At 41.8% G+C, this 17,768-nt stretch overlaps 1 protein-coding gene across 6 annotated transcripts in view; it reads right to left on the bottom strand.

Annotated features, from left to right (window-relative positions):
* The window catches only part of LOC118087309 (uncharacterized), a 38,122-nt gene that overhangs the window by 2,549 nt on the left and 17,805 nt on the right, over positions 1-17,768 (bottom strand). For 3 of the 6 annotated variants that reach the window (XM_035119851.2, XM_035119849.2, XM_060275995.1), the window contains 12 exons: positions 16,947-17,071; positions 14,542-14,632; positions 11,060-11,139; positions 10,196-10,240; positions 9,434-9,468; positions 8,109-8,281; positions 7,660-7,747; positions 6,301-6,366; positions 4,812-4,889; positions 1,006-1,808; positions 546-625; positions 173-262 (listed from right to left, as the gene is read on the bottom strand). In XM_035119851.2, coding sequence (XP_034975742.2) covers positions 205-262; positions 546-625; positions 1,006-1,808; positions 4,812-4,889; positions 6,301-6,366; positions 7,660-7,747; positions 8,109-8,281; positions 9,434-9,468; positions 10,196-10,240; positions 11,060-11,139; positions 14,542-14,632; positions 16,947-16,984 — 1,635 coding nt within the window. In that variant the 5' untranslated portion in view covers positions 16,985-17,071 and the 3' untranslated portion in view covers positions 173-204. Of the gene's footprint in view, positions 1-172; positions 263-545; positions 725-1,005; positions 1,809-4,811; positions 4,890-6,300; positions 6,367-7,659; positions 7,748-8,108; positions 8,282-9,433; positions 9,469-10,195; positions 10,241-11,059; positions 11,140-14,541; positions 14,633-16,946; positions 17,072-17,768 lie in introns of those variants that run through there. The other 3 variants (XM_035119850.2, XR_004692821.2, XM_060275996.1) reach the window with 3 other exon arrangements.

Genomic DNA, 17,768 nt, shown 5'->3' with positions numbered 1-17,768 from the left:
GTGACAAAAGCAGAACAGCCTCTCCTTTACAACCGCTGGCACACATGTGAAGTCAGTTCCTTCCTTTTGAGCCATTACATTACATATACTAAATACTTCTTTTCAAAAATTTATTTTAATATGTAAAGTACTAATCATTCTAATATGGCAAAGGTGACTAGATAAATCCAACCTGAGAAGAACAAGGAACTTCAGCAAAGACTATTATTTCTGTGTGCTGTTGACAACCCAGCATGCCCATCCCAGCAATGCTCTTGAGATCCTGGGGGGGGAAAACAACAGGAAACAATGTGAAAATAGGATCATACGATGGTGGATAAGCAGATCATTCTTGCCTGCTGTGTCATATTCCTCAAAATAAAAATATATCATTAGCAAGATCTTATAGAAGGCAGCAGTCATTGAGCAATTACTTCAGCTTTTACCTTCTCCCAGTTATTTCTCTCCTGTTCCTGCAGTAGGCACAGTTCCTTTGGACTCTATGCAGAGCAATCCCTCTATCTCCCATATCACCTCAAGTACTACTAGCTTGGAAATACACTAACCTTGTAGAGTGCACTTGGGAGCAGAGTTCAGATGTTGGTGGCTTGTATGTAATACGAAAAGGGGCTCCTCTCACACACCCCTGCAGGAAGGAACAGAAGCAGATTTCTGAATTTGAAGTCAGGTTTGCTACCTTGCTCTATCTTGAGATTTACAGGCTACTTCTTTCCCAAACCACTCTCTGCAGGGAGGATGGGAAGAAGGGAAGAGACAGGGATTTCAAGCCATGAGGCCACACAACTGGTGAGAAAAAGTCATTCATGTTGCACAAGTGAATATAAAACTCTACACTCTGCCTATTGGTAGAATCAAACATAAATACAACATTTGGAGTGGGGGCAAAGAAGAGACCAGGCTTTCTCAGTTGTCAGGGAGCCCCTACTCACACAATGAGAATCCTGGCTATAAACCAGTGTTTCAAAGGGTTTTTATCATCATTGTTCACCCAGGTCACAGATTTACCAGCTGTTGAACTCCAAGTTGTTTTTCTGGCCTAGTGATTACTTTTGTGGCTCCTGGTTCCCTTCCCTTTTTCAGGACTCCCTCTGTGCATCTAAACTGGGCTGATACCTGATGCTGCTGAACTTCCACCTCCTTGATCCGGCTCTTTTTGGACATGTTCATAGCTACCAGTTCCAGCTTACTGGATTCTGGAAAGGCCATGGTAGTATGCTGCCCTAGGGCTTTCAGACTGGTACATGTGGGATCAGAGAAAGTCTTAGTAGGCTCCTCCTCCTCTAGAGTCATTTGTTTCCTTTTAGCTGCCACACATGTCCTGCTTTTGTCCAGGAATTTCTCCCCAGATCTTCTCACCACTGTCTGATCCCTCTGCAAATGGGCCATATGATCTTCCTCTGTATTTTCAGACAAGGACCCAAGAGAGATATTTCTCTGAATTGGGGAATGTACAGAAGAGCGAAGACACATATTAGCGTGAGAATGTGAATTCCTCAGTGATTGGCCACAGGGAATGGTTTCATCAGTATTTGCAGTTTTGCTGACATCACATGCAATGTTCAATGCAACAGAGCTGGATTTTTGACTGGCAGATTCCTTGGGAGATGTACTGCTGTGAAAGGGAAGTAGTGATGGGGACACGGTCTCTTTTGGCTCATCCTGGCCAGAGCTACAGTGGGATATATGAACACGAGGTTCCAGCAAATCTGGGGTGCAGCTGTTGGAGCGTGGAGTCTCTTCTTCCCCGGCAGTATTAGCCATGAGCATCTGCTGTGCGCAGGGGAGGCTGTGTGATATACCAGATGTGTCTGCCAAAGCAAAAATGAAAACACTTAACTACTTTTAAGTCATATAAGAAAACAAGCAGGCTACTGTGAAACTGGTACAAAATATCTCAAAAAGAATGGCTGTGAAAGTCAAGTCAACATAAAATATACACAGCTACTTGCAAATATAACCAAGAATTACATGATATTCTGAAGGCTATTTGCATGTGAGTAATTCTGCCATTTCAAGGGGACAGGAACAGGGACGTGAACCTGATTTGGGAGATTTTGACTGCTAGATGACAATGTGGGCACCAAATAGGCCATGACAGGAGGACAACTATAATAAAAATAATTTGAGCTTGGTGCCACAGTAGAGCATGTCTTCTTAGTGGGTGAAATTTAATTTTTGCAAATTTCTTCATTTGGGGGGGATCTTAAAAATATGCTTCTGGATGTGAGGAACTCAAATCTGCTATTATTTTTGTGATTAGACCACATTTAGCTTACCAAGTCTACATTTGATTAAGAAGCAAATAAACTCTTGGAAAACAACAACAAAAAGATGTTTAACCTTCTGAAAGTGTCAGGTAATATAAAATATGTATTAAATATAAATATATCGTATAACTGCAAATACTTGGCAATAATTTCTAATGATTTCTATGCACTTTTACACACATTTTAATTAGCAAGCAAAACTAAATTACAGTGGACGCTCGGGTTGGGAACGTGATCCATGAGGGAAGCACTTTCACAACCCGCAGCGCCGCATCTGAGCACACACGGGTTGCGGTTCGGTGCTTCTGCGCAAAGCATGATTTAGTGCTTCTGCGCCGAAACCCAGAAGTAACCCGTTCACGGATTTCTGGGTTCGGTGCAGCGCACAACCCGAAAAGACGCAACCTGAAACGGCTGTAACCTGAGGTATGACTGTATATTTATTAAACCAAAGTATTTTTTTGAATTCCCAAATCATGTTACAACTTTTTAGCACCCCTGATTTTTGGAATTGGAAAGTTGAAAAATTCAACCATGCCCTAGCCCACGGGTAGGTTTTACACATCTGGTCAGCAACCAATTTTCCATTTTTTCCTGTAACACTAATTCAAAGCACGAGCCAAATGGGGTGTGATGCAAGAGATCAGTGAGTGATATCTCTCTTTGTGTGTGTGTTTCCTTTAAAGCAGCACAAAGAGTTCACATTTTGATTCAAGTAACAGCAGGCGGGGTGGGGGAGTTGATTCTTTCCTGCCTATCCCATTATCTCAACCAACTTCCAACTCCCTAGTTGCTGTTTGTCTCACTGTAGAAAAAACAAAAACAAATGAGGCTTATAGCAACTTCAAAAAAGAATGTGGTGGTTTCCTTTTCCACCTCAATCAAAACTTAAGCCCAACACAGGTGATTTAATAACAAAATTTAGATTATTATTATTATTTATTTGTACCCCGCCCATCTGGCTGCATTTCCCCAGCCACTCTGGGCGGCTTCCAACAAAAATTTTAAATACATTAAAATGTCACACATTAAAAGCTTCCCTGAACAGGGCTCCCTTCAGATGTCTTCTAAATGTCAGGTAGTTATTTATCTCTTTGACATCTGATGGGAGGGCGTTCCACAGGGCGGCCGCCACTACTGTACCGAGAAGGCCCTCTGCCTGGTTCCTCTTAGCTTTGCTTCTCGCAGTGAGGGAACCATCAGAAAGCCCTTGGTGCTGGACCTCAGTGTCCGGGCAGAATGATGGGTATATCCTTCAGGTATACTGGGCCGAGGCTGTTTAGGGATTTAAAGGTCAGCACCAACACTTTGAATTGTGCTCGGAAACGTACTGGGAGCCAATGTAGGTCTTTCAGGACCAGTGTTATATGGTCTCAGCGGCCGCCCTCAGTCACCAGTCTAGCTGCCGCATTCTGGATTAGTTGTAGTTTCCAGGTCACCTTCAAAGGTAGCCCCACGTAGAGCGCATTGCAGTAGTCCAAGAGGGAGATAACTAGAGCATGCACCACTCTGGCGAGACAGTCCGTGGGCAGGTAGGGTTTCAGCCTGCGTACCAGATGGAGCTGGTAGACAGCTGCCCTGGATAGAGTTGACCTGTGCCTCCATGGACAGCTGTGAGTCCAAAATGACTCCCAGGCTGTGCACCTGGTCCTTCAGGGGCACAGTTACCCCATTCAGGACCAGGGAGTCCTCCACACCAGCCCACCCCCTGTCCCCCAAGAACAGTACTTCTGTCTTGTCAGGATTCAATCTCAATCCATTAACCGCCATCCATCCTCCAACCGCCTCCAGGCACTCAAACAGGGCCTTCACTGGTTCCCATTTAAAAGAGAGGTAAAGCTGGGTATTATCCGCATATTGATGGACACCCAACCCAAACCCCCTGATTATCTCTCCCAGCGGCAGTTAACACCCATGATATTTAAAGACTGCAAGTGTAGCTGCAACAAAATCAAATTATTCCAGCTGCCAGTTTCTAGTAGAAACTCAAGATGGACATACTTGCATTACTAAGGATGACTGGTAATGTTTTTGCTTCTCTGTGAATTTAGTATTCATGTCACTTCCCAAGTATCTCTTCCAAAAAAGATTGAGAATATAATTTTCAGACATCATAATCCACCCAAAGTTAAGAATATCTAGGTTCCACTGATTTCTAAAATAAATGACTTGCATCACTTCACTTTAGCTTGATAGTGACCAAACCTCATTATTTTGAAAGCAAGAAAGGAGCAAAATAAATAAAAGTTTAATTTTCGAAACCTTGAGAACCCTGAATCACAGAAACGTTTAGCAGCCTAAACTCCTACAATTTTTTAAATAAATCAAAATATCAATTAAAAACATCAACACTTAACTTCTTGTGTCATTTGTATTTGATTTATTCAGTAAAACAGTCTGACTTTCTTTCATGCTGAAAATTCCAATTATACTTCATCTTTACTAGCAAGGCCAAAATAAATATCCACTGATGCAAACACCTGATACAAAGAGAAACAGAACAGCTTTCTCTACAGGCAGTAGGACAACAGCATAAATACTCACCACAGGAGGTGGACAGAGTCATTCCTGGAAATACATCCCAAGGGTTTTCTAAGGAACCATCTGGGCTTTCAGCTTCAGCTGCCAAAAAAAAAGTGCAATCAATTGTTCCCCTGCAAATAGGCCTCTTAAAGGTGCAGGCGACCCTGAGGTCAGGTGTTTTGGACTACAATTCCCATCATCCCTGACCACTGGTCCTGTTAGCTAGGGATCATGGGAGTTGTAGGCCAAAACATCTGGAGGACCTCAGTTTGGGGATGCCTGGGTTAAAGTAATGGGAAACAGCTCTGGACATTCAAACATTCTAGGAATTCTCTCTTCCAAGAAGACAGCCGGTGTAACCAAAGTAGGACAGAACTACCCTCTCCCCTCCCAAGCTGTGTTAAGGTGGAACATGGTCTGCTCTCAAAGTTCAAGATCATTCAAAATATCATCTGCAGAGCAGGTTTTCAGAAATGAGTTTCTGAATCTTTATGTAGTGGAAAAATAAGAGCAGAGGTTCTGAAGTTGCATCTACTAATACTTATAGAATTGCTTTGAACCACATGCAAAGCATTGTAGCTTGGAGGGTGGGGGGTGGGGTGGCATTTGATATCTTATATCCACATCCTTTCAAGACTCCCTGGCTGCATATGAGTCTACTTTCAGCCATTCACGGCCACAAATGTTTTTTCCCTGTCAAATAAGACCTATTAACAAATTTCATGCTATACTGGAGAACTGCACAACTGTAGTTATCAATGTGCTCCCTAGTCCTTATTAGGTTTCCTCCCAAAATATAATAGCAAAGCTAGCCACCAGATGTATCTGAGCCTACAGTAAATGGGTATGAAGCATGAATATTGTCAGGTTTTGAACAGATTACAGAGCACATGGCTCTCAACCACCACTATCCAGACCTCATTAGGCAGATTAAGAAGCATAAGCAAGTGAACTTCACATTTGCCAGCTTTCCTTGTAGCTGAGTCACGGGCACTTGCTGCAGCCTTTCAAGGTCTCAGAAGATGTATTAGTTTGGTGAATAATAATAATAATATACCACCCTTCATCCAAGGATCACAGGATGGTTTACAGTATAAAAACACAAAAAATACCATAGTAACAAACAATAACAATAACTTCCTACACCCATTGCCCTGCCAACCACTGGCATATGGTGCCCAGAAGACTGCCCACTAGGGAATGCATTGCTCAGGCTGAAAGATATTTCCACTCTTGGCTTACAAACTTGGGGACCAAATGAAATTCAACTTCCTATGACTATTATTGAAATGCTGCTTAGTAGGAGCTTTGGATACAGACAAGCAACCTTTATCTTTAAAACTACTGATTTCATTAATAGTCTTCTAGACTTTGGGAGATCAGTTGTGGACCAAGGTGTCTTTTAGATAATGTGATATCCCCTTAAGTAGAACGTTCCACTTGTGTCAACAGAAAAGCCATACATCGTTTTTGTGGCCTTGCAGGCAGAGAGACAACTACTGCTACTCACCACTGAAAAAAGATACAGTACTTTGGTCATCATCTTGAGTACTCTCAAGAACAGCTTGAGAGGGCTCTGTAAGATAAAGGACAATCTGATTTTTTAGCATGGACTCCCCCAAACAGACATGTACTAGAACCAGTTATTAAAACATTAACACCATCAGTAAAAAAAAATTTTGCAATGAAAATCACCATAAAAATCACAACAACCAAACCAAGAGGCAGAAGCAGCAAGCAAAAGCACTCTTCCATCCCCATTACACTTTGCCCCTCCCCAAAGGCCTGGATGAAGAGGTGTCTTCACCTACCAAGAAAACAAGACTGTGAAAGACTAGGCAGCATTTCTCTTATCTCCAATCTTAACACTGTGATACTACAACACTAAAACAGGAGATAACACTTTGACTAGTCTTTAAAAGGAAGCAAGGAAGAAAAAGGCACCAGACACCAAAAGTTCTTACTTGCTCTTTAAAAGGCAGCAAGCAGAGGCTTATATGTGATCTTAGTACTGTACTGTGAAACTTGAACTTTGAATCACCTGACATCATAAGATGCCAGGGGATTGGTAGCCTGTCCACCTGGCCTGTGGAGGGTGGGTAGGGTTGCCAGACTCAATAGAGGACAGGACTTCTGTGCCTTTAATTGCCCAGCTCTCTTTTGAGTCTGGAAACCTTAAAGAGAAACCAGCAGACCCTTTGTTTAATTTCCGAGCAAAGGGTCTGCTGGTTTCTCTTTAAGGTTTCCAGACTCAAAAGAGAGCAGGACAATTAAAGGCACAGAAGTCCTGTCCTCTATTGAGTCTGGCAACCCTAAGGGTGGGGCAGATTCAGTTCCTCTTATCTGACAAATGCACCACCTCAGCTCACAGCAGCCCTCACCCTTAATTCATAATGATCATTTTAATGGTAGCAAGATTATAAGATCTATGAGATTCTGCACACAAAAAACAGCAGTGGTGTACAATGAAAACAGCCAGACCTTGCACTCTCCCTTCTACAGTAACTTGGGTATTAAAATGTAGCTCCTGGTTGTGGCCACATAATTCTCTGTCCACAAAACCTCAACCTTGGTCTCTCAAACATACTTAGGCTTTGTTAGTCCTTATAGATTGCCATTAAAATGATGGCATTTAGTTATGAAGTTCTAGGGACACTTGATATTCTGAAATAAACAGAACTGCTTCATAATAACGTAATTTGGCAAATTCATAGGCTAGAACAAGAATGGGGAGCACTCTGAATATTCAATTACAGTTCTCACAACCCCTAGCTATTGACCATGCTGTCTGGGGCTGATAGGCCCAACAGCGTAAGGAAGGCCCCATCCTTAACTAAGGTAATCTTTCACCCAGCACTCTGGCACTCACTTGGTAGGTAGGACTTGTGAAGTAATGCTTCATTTTCTGCACTGATTGTCAACAGCTTGGCTGGGATGACAAAGACATTCTGATGAACCTGAAATCAGAATTGTTACTCCACTTCTGCTTCCCTGCATAGCACAACAGATCCACGCAGACCCAGCCAATGCTTAACAGGCCAAGAAAACTTACCAATTACATAACTGTCCAATAAAGTAGAAAATGAGGGACCCTGGTGAGCAAATCTCAACCATTTACTGGCAGTATGGAAATTCCACCAGATCCAAAAAAAAACCTGACATCTGCTTTACTTTCAGGGATGAAGGTTTTATCAGTTTTGATCTGTATTTTTTATTCCTTATTCTTCCATCATCTAACTACCCATTCAACCATGACACCCACACACCCCATCCCTGTGATTTTTAGCTGAGATGTCACAAACAGAACAGAGAACAGACCTTATCTTGCTTGCGTTCCACCTGCCATTTGGTGTCAGGATATACAGCCAACTGCTCAGAATCCAACAGCTTGCTGGGGTTCAATAAACTAAGACAATCCTTGGCATTTTCTTTTAAAGTACTAAGTCGATCCTGCTTTATCTCTCGTAGTACTTCGGAAACAGATGATGTCTCTTTACAGGAAAAGAAAATGTGCACAGTAAAATAGGGTGTTAGCTTTGGAACAAGAGTCCCATAAAATTTCATATTAGAGCTAAATGAAAATGAAACAGATGCCTACAACACTAGACCAATTTTAAAAGTTAGTCAGAAATATGCTTGCATCAGTCTTTTTGTAATTTGATCCCAGGTAAACATATTCTGGCAATAACAAAGTGAAAATTTGTGCTGTCAGCAAAACACATAAATCAGGATGTAATCTTGCTATCTAAAAGTAGATTACAAAATGTTTGTCCTCTGCTGTAAGTGGCTCGGATGCACCACTGTCCACTGACAAGGGATTTTGTTTAGTGGAATTCACCTCTTTTGTTGAATGTATTCTAATCTGGCTGAAACAGTTTTACCCATTCTTATGACTGTAATTGTTATTTTATTTTTATAATTATGTATTATATTGTTGTAACCTGCCCTGGGATCTGGTAAAGGGCAAGAAAGAAATCTTAGGAATAAATTAATCAAAGTGACACAGAGCTATGCAATGCAAACACCCATCAATTCTCTGTTAAGGCAATAAGGGACAGAAAAACCACTTACAGTAAGCCTGAAACTCACACTCACTTTACATATGCAATCACAACCTTATGCGGGTGACCAAAAAATAAACAAATAAACCAGAAAACCACAGGGAAAATAGGGTTAAATGAAAACGTGGTAGAGAAACAAAAGTTGGCAATCCCATCTGCCACTGCAGTCACCTGGGAGTGTGTTTGGGCATCTTCAAAGAATCAAGAGTGAGAAAGGGTCTAGCAATTGCATTGAGAGCAAGGGGAAAGTGACCTGAGAATGAGCAAAAGTGATCTGGAATGTGTGGGTAAGGTTGACTGAGCAAGTGGGGGTGGTCTGAGAGTGATGGGAGTTTATCTGAAAAGTGGTCCGGAAGCAAGGGGAAGAGGTTTTTTACACTTGGTTTTTTATGCCTTCTTACAGGTCTTCCTGGCTTTATGCGTTTTGTCATTTGTGTGCAGTTCCACATAGGTTGCGGGCTTGCAGTACTGCATGATGCAAGTATGATATGGAGACTTAATTAATGTTATACCAACCAGCCCCTTCTATTATGTTACACTAGGATTTCCCTTTAGAAACTTACAATGCTCACTGTACAATACCTGAGCTGGACCAGGGCTGGAGAGCAAGGCTTTTCCTGAAAGACACAAACAAAATAGAACCTAGAATTAAGAATGGCAATGGGTTTGCAAAACCTTCAAACAACCTCCTTTTCATGTCTGAATCAAATTTTGTTGTTAATTGATTTTATCTGACCCAGTTTGATCCACTCTAAGGATGGCATTTTAGCACATCCCTATCCCAAAATACTTTTAATGATATCTTAGAAATGTCTAGTATAGTAAATCCCTCATTCTTTCTGAACAGCTCATTCTTTCTCTACTTCTGGATTGATTACAAGAACGTAAATATCTCAGTTAAGGGACTATTAGCTTCCTAATAATTTTCCTTACAAACATGTTCTACTGCAAAATTTGGCATTTGAAACAAGAGAAAGAAAAACTGGTGTGTGGACTATGGACGATTCCTATATAGTAGAGTCTATATCATCATCTAGTGAAAAGTTATTGTCTGTACATAGCTTTATACAGAACTATCGATCAATTCCAATAATATATCTTGCTGTTCATTGCTCTATCCTTCCTCCAAGGAGTTCAGAGTGGTGTCCATGAAGGTTATTCCATGTTATCTTCACAATAGCCCTTTCTGTACTGAGAACCTGAGGTTTTGAGCTCTGATTGTTCTAAAAAAAAACCTTACTAATATGTGCAAAATAGAACCTGAAACAAAGAATATTTCCATTGCTATCTTAAGCTAACTCACATATTAGGCATGAAGAAACAACTGTGGGACGATGTACTTACTGCCACAGTTCCTTTATCTTCTCCAGTACTGAGGGCTCCCGGTTGCTAGAAAAAGATGACATCTTAGCATTCCCAGCTTTTCACCATAGTCCAAAGTTACCACTTAAGCTTCTCAGAGCAGAAGAACAAATGGATTAAAGAATGGATTTCAAAACCTGACCAATCATATGAAAAATTACAGAATACTCTCAGTTTCTGAATGTGGTAGATCCCAAGGCCATCAAAAGTTACCAAAGCCATTTGGAGATTTTTTTTTTCATTTTAAAAAACAACCAATTTGCAGCTTCAATTTCCAGTAACAAAAACATCACTAAGTAGCAATTCTCTCAAAAATGAATGGCTGCCTCCAGGATACACTGCCTGTCATCTTTCCAAATCCCCTTCTTTGAGAATTTCAGAAAGCTACAGCACTGAACTAAAAGGTAAGGGCCTAACTACACAGGACGCTAATGATAACATTTCCCCCAAATATAAATTGGTAGGCAGCAGAGGCTATTTTCATTTAAACTGTGGCTGGGGGTAGAAGATTTGAACCTTCCCACACCATGTACCTCACCATACATGGAGTTTCTAAGAGAAAACCAGACATGCACCTCTGTGCTTGGCACTTAAATTTTTAAAAGCCACAATATGATTGCTAACCACCTCATTCACATCACAGGTACTAAGGCTCTAACAAAATAAGACTGTTGGGGAAGGACACATACCAATTCATTCTGCCCAGTTTAATTTACCAAGCTTAAGTAAAATGTGATGAAAATTCAAGCAGACTCATCTAAAGACTCATCTAAGCGTTCTCTAGCCAACCTTCTTCCATCCAAATTCACACATCAAGCCCATAACAAAGCTCAGAGAAAGTCTCACCAGTCTTGCTGCCTCCGTTCCCTCCGCTTCATGGGCATCACTCGAAAACAATCAAGTACAAGGTAAAATCGACAATCCTCCTGAAAGTGAAGGAAAGGCAGAATTAGGTATGTTGTGCCTGGAGTATTCAGTCCAACATAAGGCAACACATGTTCCCAAATTTGATTGAATTATTGCTTGAATGCAGAGGTGCCAGGTTGCCCCCAAGACTGAGGGGCCCCAGCGTGCATCATGTGCGACGTTGCATCGTCTACAGGAGGTCGAGCGCTTTGGAGGAGCCGGCCACTGAAGCTGCGACACATGGTGCACAATGCATGTGACGTGCACGCACGATGCACGCTGGGCCCCCTCAACATCAAGGGGAACCAGCCCCTTTCCAACAGAGATTGAGGGGGCCGATGACACATAAACCCCCTAGAGTTGGAACACCTGCTTGAATGATATGCAGGGGGCGGTGGGAGGTGGAGAGAACAGATAGCAGGGCCCCTTCTTGGCTTTCCCTAAATTTAATCATATTATGTTCCTACAGCATAATACAGAATGAGATACCCTGTTTCTCATATTTTAAGACATACCCATAAAATAAGCCATAGCAGGATTTTTAAGCATTCAAGGAATATAAGCCATACCCCGAAAATAAGACATAGTGATAGGCACAGCAGCAATGCCGGCCGCGGCAGGAGGAGGAAAAAAATAAGACATCCCTTGAAAATAAGACATAGTGTGTTTTTTTGAGGAAAAAATAAATATATGACGTGTCTTATAATATGAGAAACACGGTATGAGAGGAAAAGAAGACAGCCTTCAGTCCATTAATATTACTTAGCATAAGATTTGTAGGGAAGGGGGGGGATTACAAAATGCAAATGTCTCCTTGCTCTCTCCAGCCAACATAGGCTTGCTTCGGGACAATTTAAGTGTCCATGTCATCTGCTCAAGACCAACCTGTGTCCCATATAAGCTGTGCCAACAAAATACCACTTGGGACAATAAAGGATCCTTCCCATGTTAGCTTTGCCCCTCAGGTTCATGGGATAAATATGGTCTTTTCACAAGAACCTTAGGCTAGAAAAAATTATCTACCCACAAAATGATAATGATAAATAAACAAACAAATAAATAAGAGTTCCCTGTTATTAAGATAAAGACTTGCATCATATGCCTTTCCTTTAACAAGTATCATTTAAACTTTCAATAACCTCATGAGGTGGGTTAGGCTGAACTATAGTGACTTGTTCAACACCATCTTCAGGGCCAGAGGGAGATTGGAAACTTATGCTTCACCACAAGCGCTCCCATTTTCAGGACGTAACTACTCACAAACTCACCTTAAGAGAGTGTGCTTTCACAAGATTATACTGTAGTGCTGTATCAGTTTTTTTAAAAAAGGGAGGTGGGAGAAGTCACCTCACAATGATACTTCTTCTGCCTTAAAGATGGCAGACACTCAGAATGCTGACAAACTCAAATCAGACCAAGGTTTGTGCCTGACAGCCTTCTGCGTCAGGAGAAAAGTCGACCGACTCAAGAGTCACACCCTGACTATTATCCTAGCAGAATTCCTGAGGAGCAGATGAACCCCAATACCACAGATAAAATACAAGCCAACCTGTGGAGGCTGGCTGAGGCCTTCACACGTTTTCCCGCCAATTTATGTGAGGCAATGCAGCTGCACCTGATTCTAAGTACCGTATTTACTCGAATGTAATGTGCACCTTTTTTTTGCCAGATAAGGGTGCACATTTGATTTGATGGCACATTTTCATTCGCCAGCAAATACTTTTTTGGTTTCAAGGTTTTGAAAATTGAACTGCCCAATTACATACATTTTAACTGATTAATGGCAGGTGTTTCATTTTATTTATTTATTAAATTTGTATACTGAGATCTGTAGATCTCAGGGCAGTTCACAACATACAAATGCAATATAAAAACACAAAATACAGAATAATAATAACAACCAAACCCTGCCCCCCCACGAACTAATAACCCCCACCCCCGCACCAGCTCCCACAAACACATTTAAAAGAGAGTATAAGATGTTAATCAGCCCAAGGTCTGGTTGAAGAGGAACGTTTTCACCTGGTGCCTAAAGGGGTGTAATGAAGGTGCCAGCCGAAACCACCCTAGGGAGAGCATCCCACAAATGGGGAGCCACTGCAGAAAAGGCCCCGTTCTTGTGTTGCCACCCTCCAGACCTCTGGTTGGGGAGGCACACAAAGAAAGACGGGGATCACAGAATCCAGTTCAGTTTATATGGGGAGAGGCAGTCCTTGAGGTACTGTGGTCCTGAGCCGTTTAAGGCTTTATAGGTCAAAACCACCACTTTGAATTGGGAAGGAACCTATTTGGCAGCCAGTGCAGCTGGGCCAGAATCAGTTGTAATATGCTCAAACCATCTTGCTCTGGTGAGCAACCTGGCCGCCAAATTCTGCAAATTTTACTGAGAGCCAGTAAAGAAAATAAAGTGAATTAATTCAAACAAAGATGGCAAAAGATGCTAGAAACGAACATCACTAAAGAAATATGGGGAAATACCGTATTTATCCGTGTATAAGACGCCCCCATGTATAAGACAACCTCTATTTTTTTAACCCAAAATTAAGAAATCAAGTTGTTTAGCTTTTTGGTGGGGTGGGGGAGGTCACGTCCGCCAATCGCTCACCCACCTGCCTGCCACTGCTGATTGCACACCTCGCCGTAGTTGCCAATTGTCTGCCCGCTCGCCACCACCAACAGCCCGCCCGCCCACTTGCCACAGCCACCAATCGCCTGCCCAATTGCCACATCCGCAGCCAATCCCCAGCAGGCCTTGCCACAGCCACCAATCACCCGCCAAATCGCCACTGCCAATCCCCTACTTGCTGCTGCCATTAATCGCACATCCTGCCTCTTCATACACTATCCATGTATAAGACGACACCCAATTTTTGCCTTTTTAAAAAAGCATAGTCTTATACACAGAAAAATACGGTAAATTCTCTAATAATTTGGTATCCTGCAGGCCCAGCTTCCTATTACTTCAGTGGCATAATCCCATGGTAGGCAGCAGATTTTCCTAAAACCGACAGTGCTTTACAGGCATATGGTGAATGCATGTGAGCTAAAAGTGTGGTGTGAGAATACACACAAGCCGTAAGGCTTCAGTGTCTCTGTGCTCACTGGTTGCACTCCTGACCTTTGTGCACTGAGTGCAAAGATTCTAGTCACATTCAGTTTTAAATGGTTAGACTCCTTCCCACCGTAAGAAACTCAGTGTAATCACGATCTTGACTTTAGGGAGGAGTCTGCCCAGGTTCAGCTGAGCATGATAAGGACCTACCTGTAGATAACTGGGAGAGGGTGGCAATGCAGTTTTTTACGGATTGGATTTTTTTATGTTTTTAGATATGTTGTAAGCCGCCCAGTGGCCGAGGAAACCCAGCCAGATGGGTGGGGTATAAATAATAATAAATTAAATAATAAATATTTGTGTGCCTTACCACTTTAGCTGCTTCTTTAAAACAAACCCTAAAATTCTGCAGGACAATGAATTGGCCAACAATACTGGAAAATCCAGACTGGGGTAGAGCACTAAAAAGAAAGAAAGAAAGAAACATGTATGATGGCCATGCCCAATAGTTTGCCACATCGTCTAAAAGGTTGCAATTCTAAGCAAAATTTGGAAGAATCCATTCATTTCCTCAGAATACTGAAACTTTCAGCTTCCATTGTTAAAAAAAGGGACATCCAAAAACAAATACTGTAGATAACAGCAAATATATGTTTTGAGAATATATTTATTTTTAAATACTTGTACATCGTTATTCAAAGGCTGCAGGTAGTTTACATCAAAAGACAGTAAAATAATATAATCATGCAAGTAGTGTGCTTGTGTGCTCTGTGTGACCCATATTATGTAGTCCTTACTTTCCTTTAGCTAGGAACACATATTGCTCATCGCTCACCCATATGCCGCTCCCTCCTCACTACATTGCTCAGGGGGCGGGGTGGGGAGATCTTTCAAGTTCTACAAAAGCACAAGTGGAAAGTGCAGAATGAAGTTTGCCAACAGTGTGCAAATGCAAATGTGCACATATTGGTTTACAAAAATTATTCTTACGCTGTCTCAGAGTGAATAGAGTAATTATGTATGCAGGTCCTAAAATATTATGGAATTTACCCTTCCATGCTACATGCTCTGCAAATAGAAATTAACAACTGGTTGTCTGCCATAGGCTCTCTTGTGTGTCTTAAAAAGTGAACAATGCATGAAAGGTCTAGAGTTAATTTTTAAAATGGCCTTTTTTGCATTATGCAACTTCTTACCACATTCTGGTAGATTTTGTAACACATAATTTTAGATTGCTTGGCACAGAATGTTATGCAGATTGCTAATGTGCTAGCTTTTGTACATGCATGGTAAGTATTTCATAAAATTTATATACCACATAATTCTAAGAAAAAGCCTAAAAGTGGTTTAAAACCCCAAGGCAGTAATAAAACACAAGGAACCATAACAAAGTTATCTAACCAAAGGAAGGTGCTCTGTAGATAAAACCAGGAAAGTCACCACTACCTAAGCCTCTCAGAAATCTATTGCAGCAGGGCCCATGGCAGTGTTAACTTAAGAGCTAACTAAGCTAAGGATTAGGGACGCGGGTGGTGCTGTGGTCTAAACCACTGAGCCTAGGGCTTGCCGATCAGAAGGTCAGCGGCTCGAATCCCTGTGACAGGGTGAGCTCCCGTTGCTCAGTCCCTGCTCCTGCCAACCTAGCAGTTCAAAAGCACGTCAAAATGCAAGTAGATAAATAGGTACCACTCTGGCGAGAAGCTAAACGCCATTTCCGTGCACTACACTGGTTTGCCAGAAGCGGCTTAGTCATGCTCGCCACATGACCTGGAAGCTGCATGCCAGCTCCCTTGGCCAGTAAAGCAAGATGAGCACCGCAACCCCAGAGTCGCCACGACTGGACCTAATGGTCAGGGGTACCTTTAACTTTAAGCTAAGGATTAGCTACTGATCAGGACTGACAGAGGATACAACTTTATGCCTTAAGCCTCTGGTTTGTGGAAACTATGATGGGACAAGGGAAAAGTGGAGTGTGTGCTGATTCACATGGTAGCCTTTTGGAATCCTTCAACCTGGGGTGGGGGAGAGAATCTTGCAAAATTTAATGAAAGAATCCAGTCACTTGGGCCACCAAAGAGATTTTGCTTCAACACTGGAAGTTTAAGTCACTGACCTCCATAAAACAACTGATTAGTGATTTGAACTGGCAATGTATCCACATTAGCACAATGAAGAGAAGTATGAGACCATTTTAATTACGGAAGTTTTTCTTAAGAATTATGCATTGGAGTGGGCTGCCTAGTATAAAATAATTATCTTCAAAATTCATATCATTAAAACACTGTAATCTATCTCCCCGAAGTCTCCCTTGCTTATTTTAATACTTTTTAATTTTTGTTTGAATATTATTTTAATTTTAGACTAGTCAGTTTGCTTGCTTTTAAAGGTTCTGTGACAGGCCCTCAAAACATTTCCATTTTTCTTAAGTGCTTGCCACAAGCTCAGCAAGACAGAAACAAGGGTAGAGAGCAGTTTGGAACCACCGATATTTATTGCTACTCTATCAGGTTCCCTATAATAGGCTGTTTACCCAAACACTAATTTCACCCCGGCAAATCTGATGATTAGGACCTGGGAGACCTGAGTTAATATCCCCCCTCACCCAGGAAGCTCACTGGACAACTCTGGGCCACTCACTGTCTCGCGGCCTAAGGTACCTCACAGCGTTGTTCAGAGGATAAAATGTAGAGTGAGGAGAACCATGTACACCACCTTAAGCTTATTGACGGAAAGCTGAGATATAAATGTAGTTCATACATAAAGTGTAAAAATTACCATTTTGTCATCTGAACAGCTTTGGCTGTAACTTCCATTTGGATATAATGATGCCCATCTGCGATGCACAGAACAGCTGCTGGGAGCTGCTCATCATGATCTAGAGCCTCTGTCTCATTTAAAACCTAGCAATAAATTGGGAGATAAGGAAAAGAAGTCAGGTATTAAAAATAGGGACGAAACCACTCTAGAGTCTTTAATTCATTTGGGGGGGGGGCAGGATGAGGAAGATATGGAGACCCACAAAGTTTGAAAGCCACAGTATGGCAATTTAGATCTGCATATGAGAAAGACCTAGAGTTGTGGGAGCAGGGAACTTCCCATTTTGTTTTCAGAGGATGAATACTCCTGTTGCAACAGGCATAATCTTAAAAAGATCAGTCTACTAACAAGAAGAGAAACTCTCTTCAAAGCTGGTATGTGCTGACTTCCAATTTTGACAAGTACTTGTATTAAAAGACAAAATGGGGGGAGGCAACTTCAATCTGCTTCCCAACTAAACAGGGGCACCATTTTAGTTAATCAAAATATTGTAATTGATCTAACATTGCAGCTCTGGCTATAAGGCACATAGGCTGCAATCCTATCCTCAATTACCTGGGAGTAAGCTCCATTGAACACAGAGGGACTTGCTTCTGAGCAAGCATGCATGAGATTGCTGTGATATAAAGCAACTCTTATGCTCAAGCAAAAGGTCTCCTCTGGATTCAGAAGGTAGAACATAGCCACTGCCTCAGGAGCAGCAGAAGCATCAATTATGTCCACATTAATGTGGTGTAAGAGTGTTGAACTAGGACATGGGGCACCCAGGTTCAAATCCCC

Source organism: Zootoca vivipara, chromosome 6 (genome assembly GCF_963506605.1).
Source record: "Zootoca vivipara chromosome 6, rZooViv1.1, whole genome shotgun sequence".
Classification (NCBI taxonomy): Eukaryota; Metazoa; Chordata; class Lepidosauria; order Squamata; family Lacertidae; genus Zootoca; species Zootoca vivipara.
This window is presented reverse-complemented; position numbering and strand designations above follow the sequence as displayed.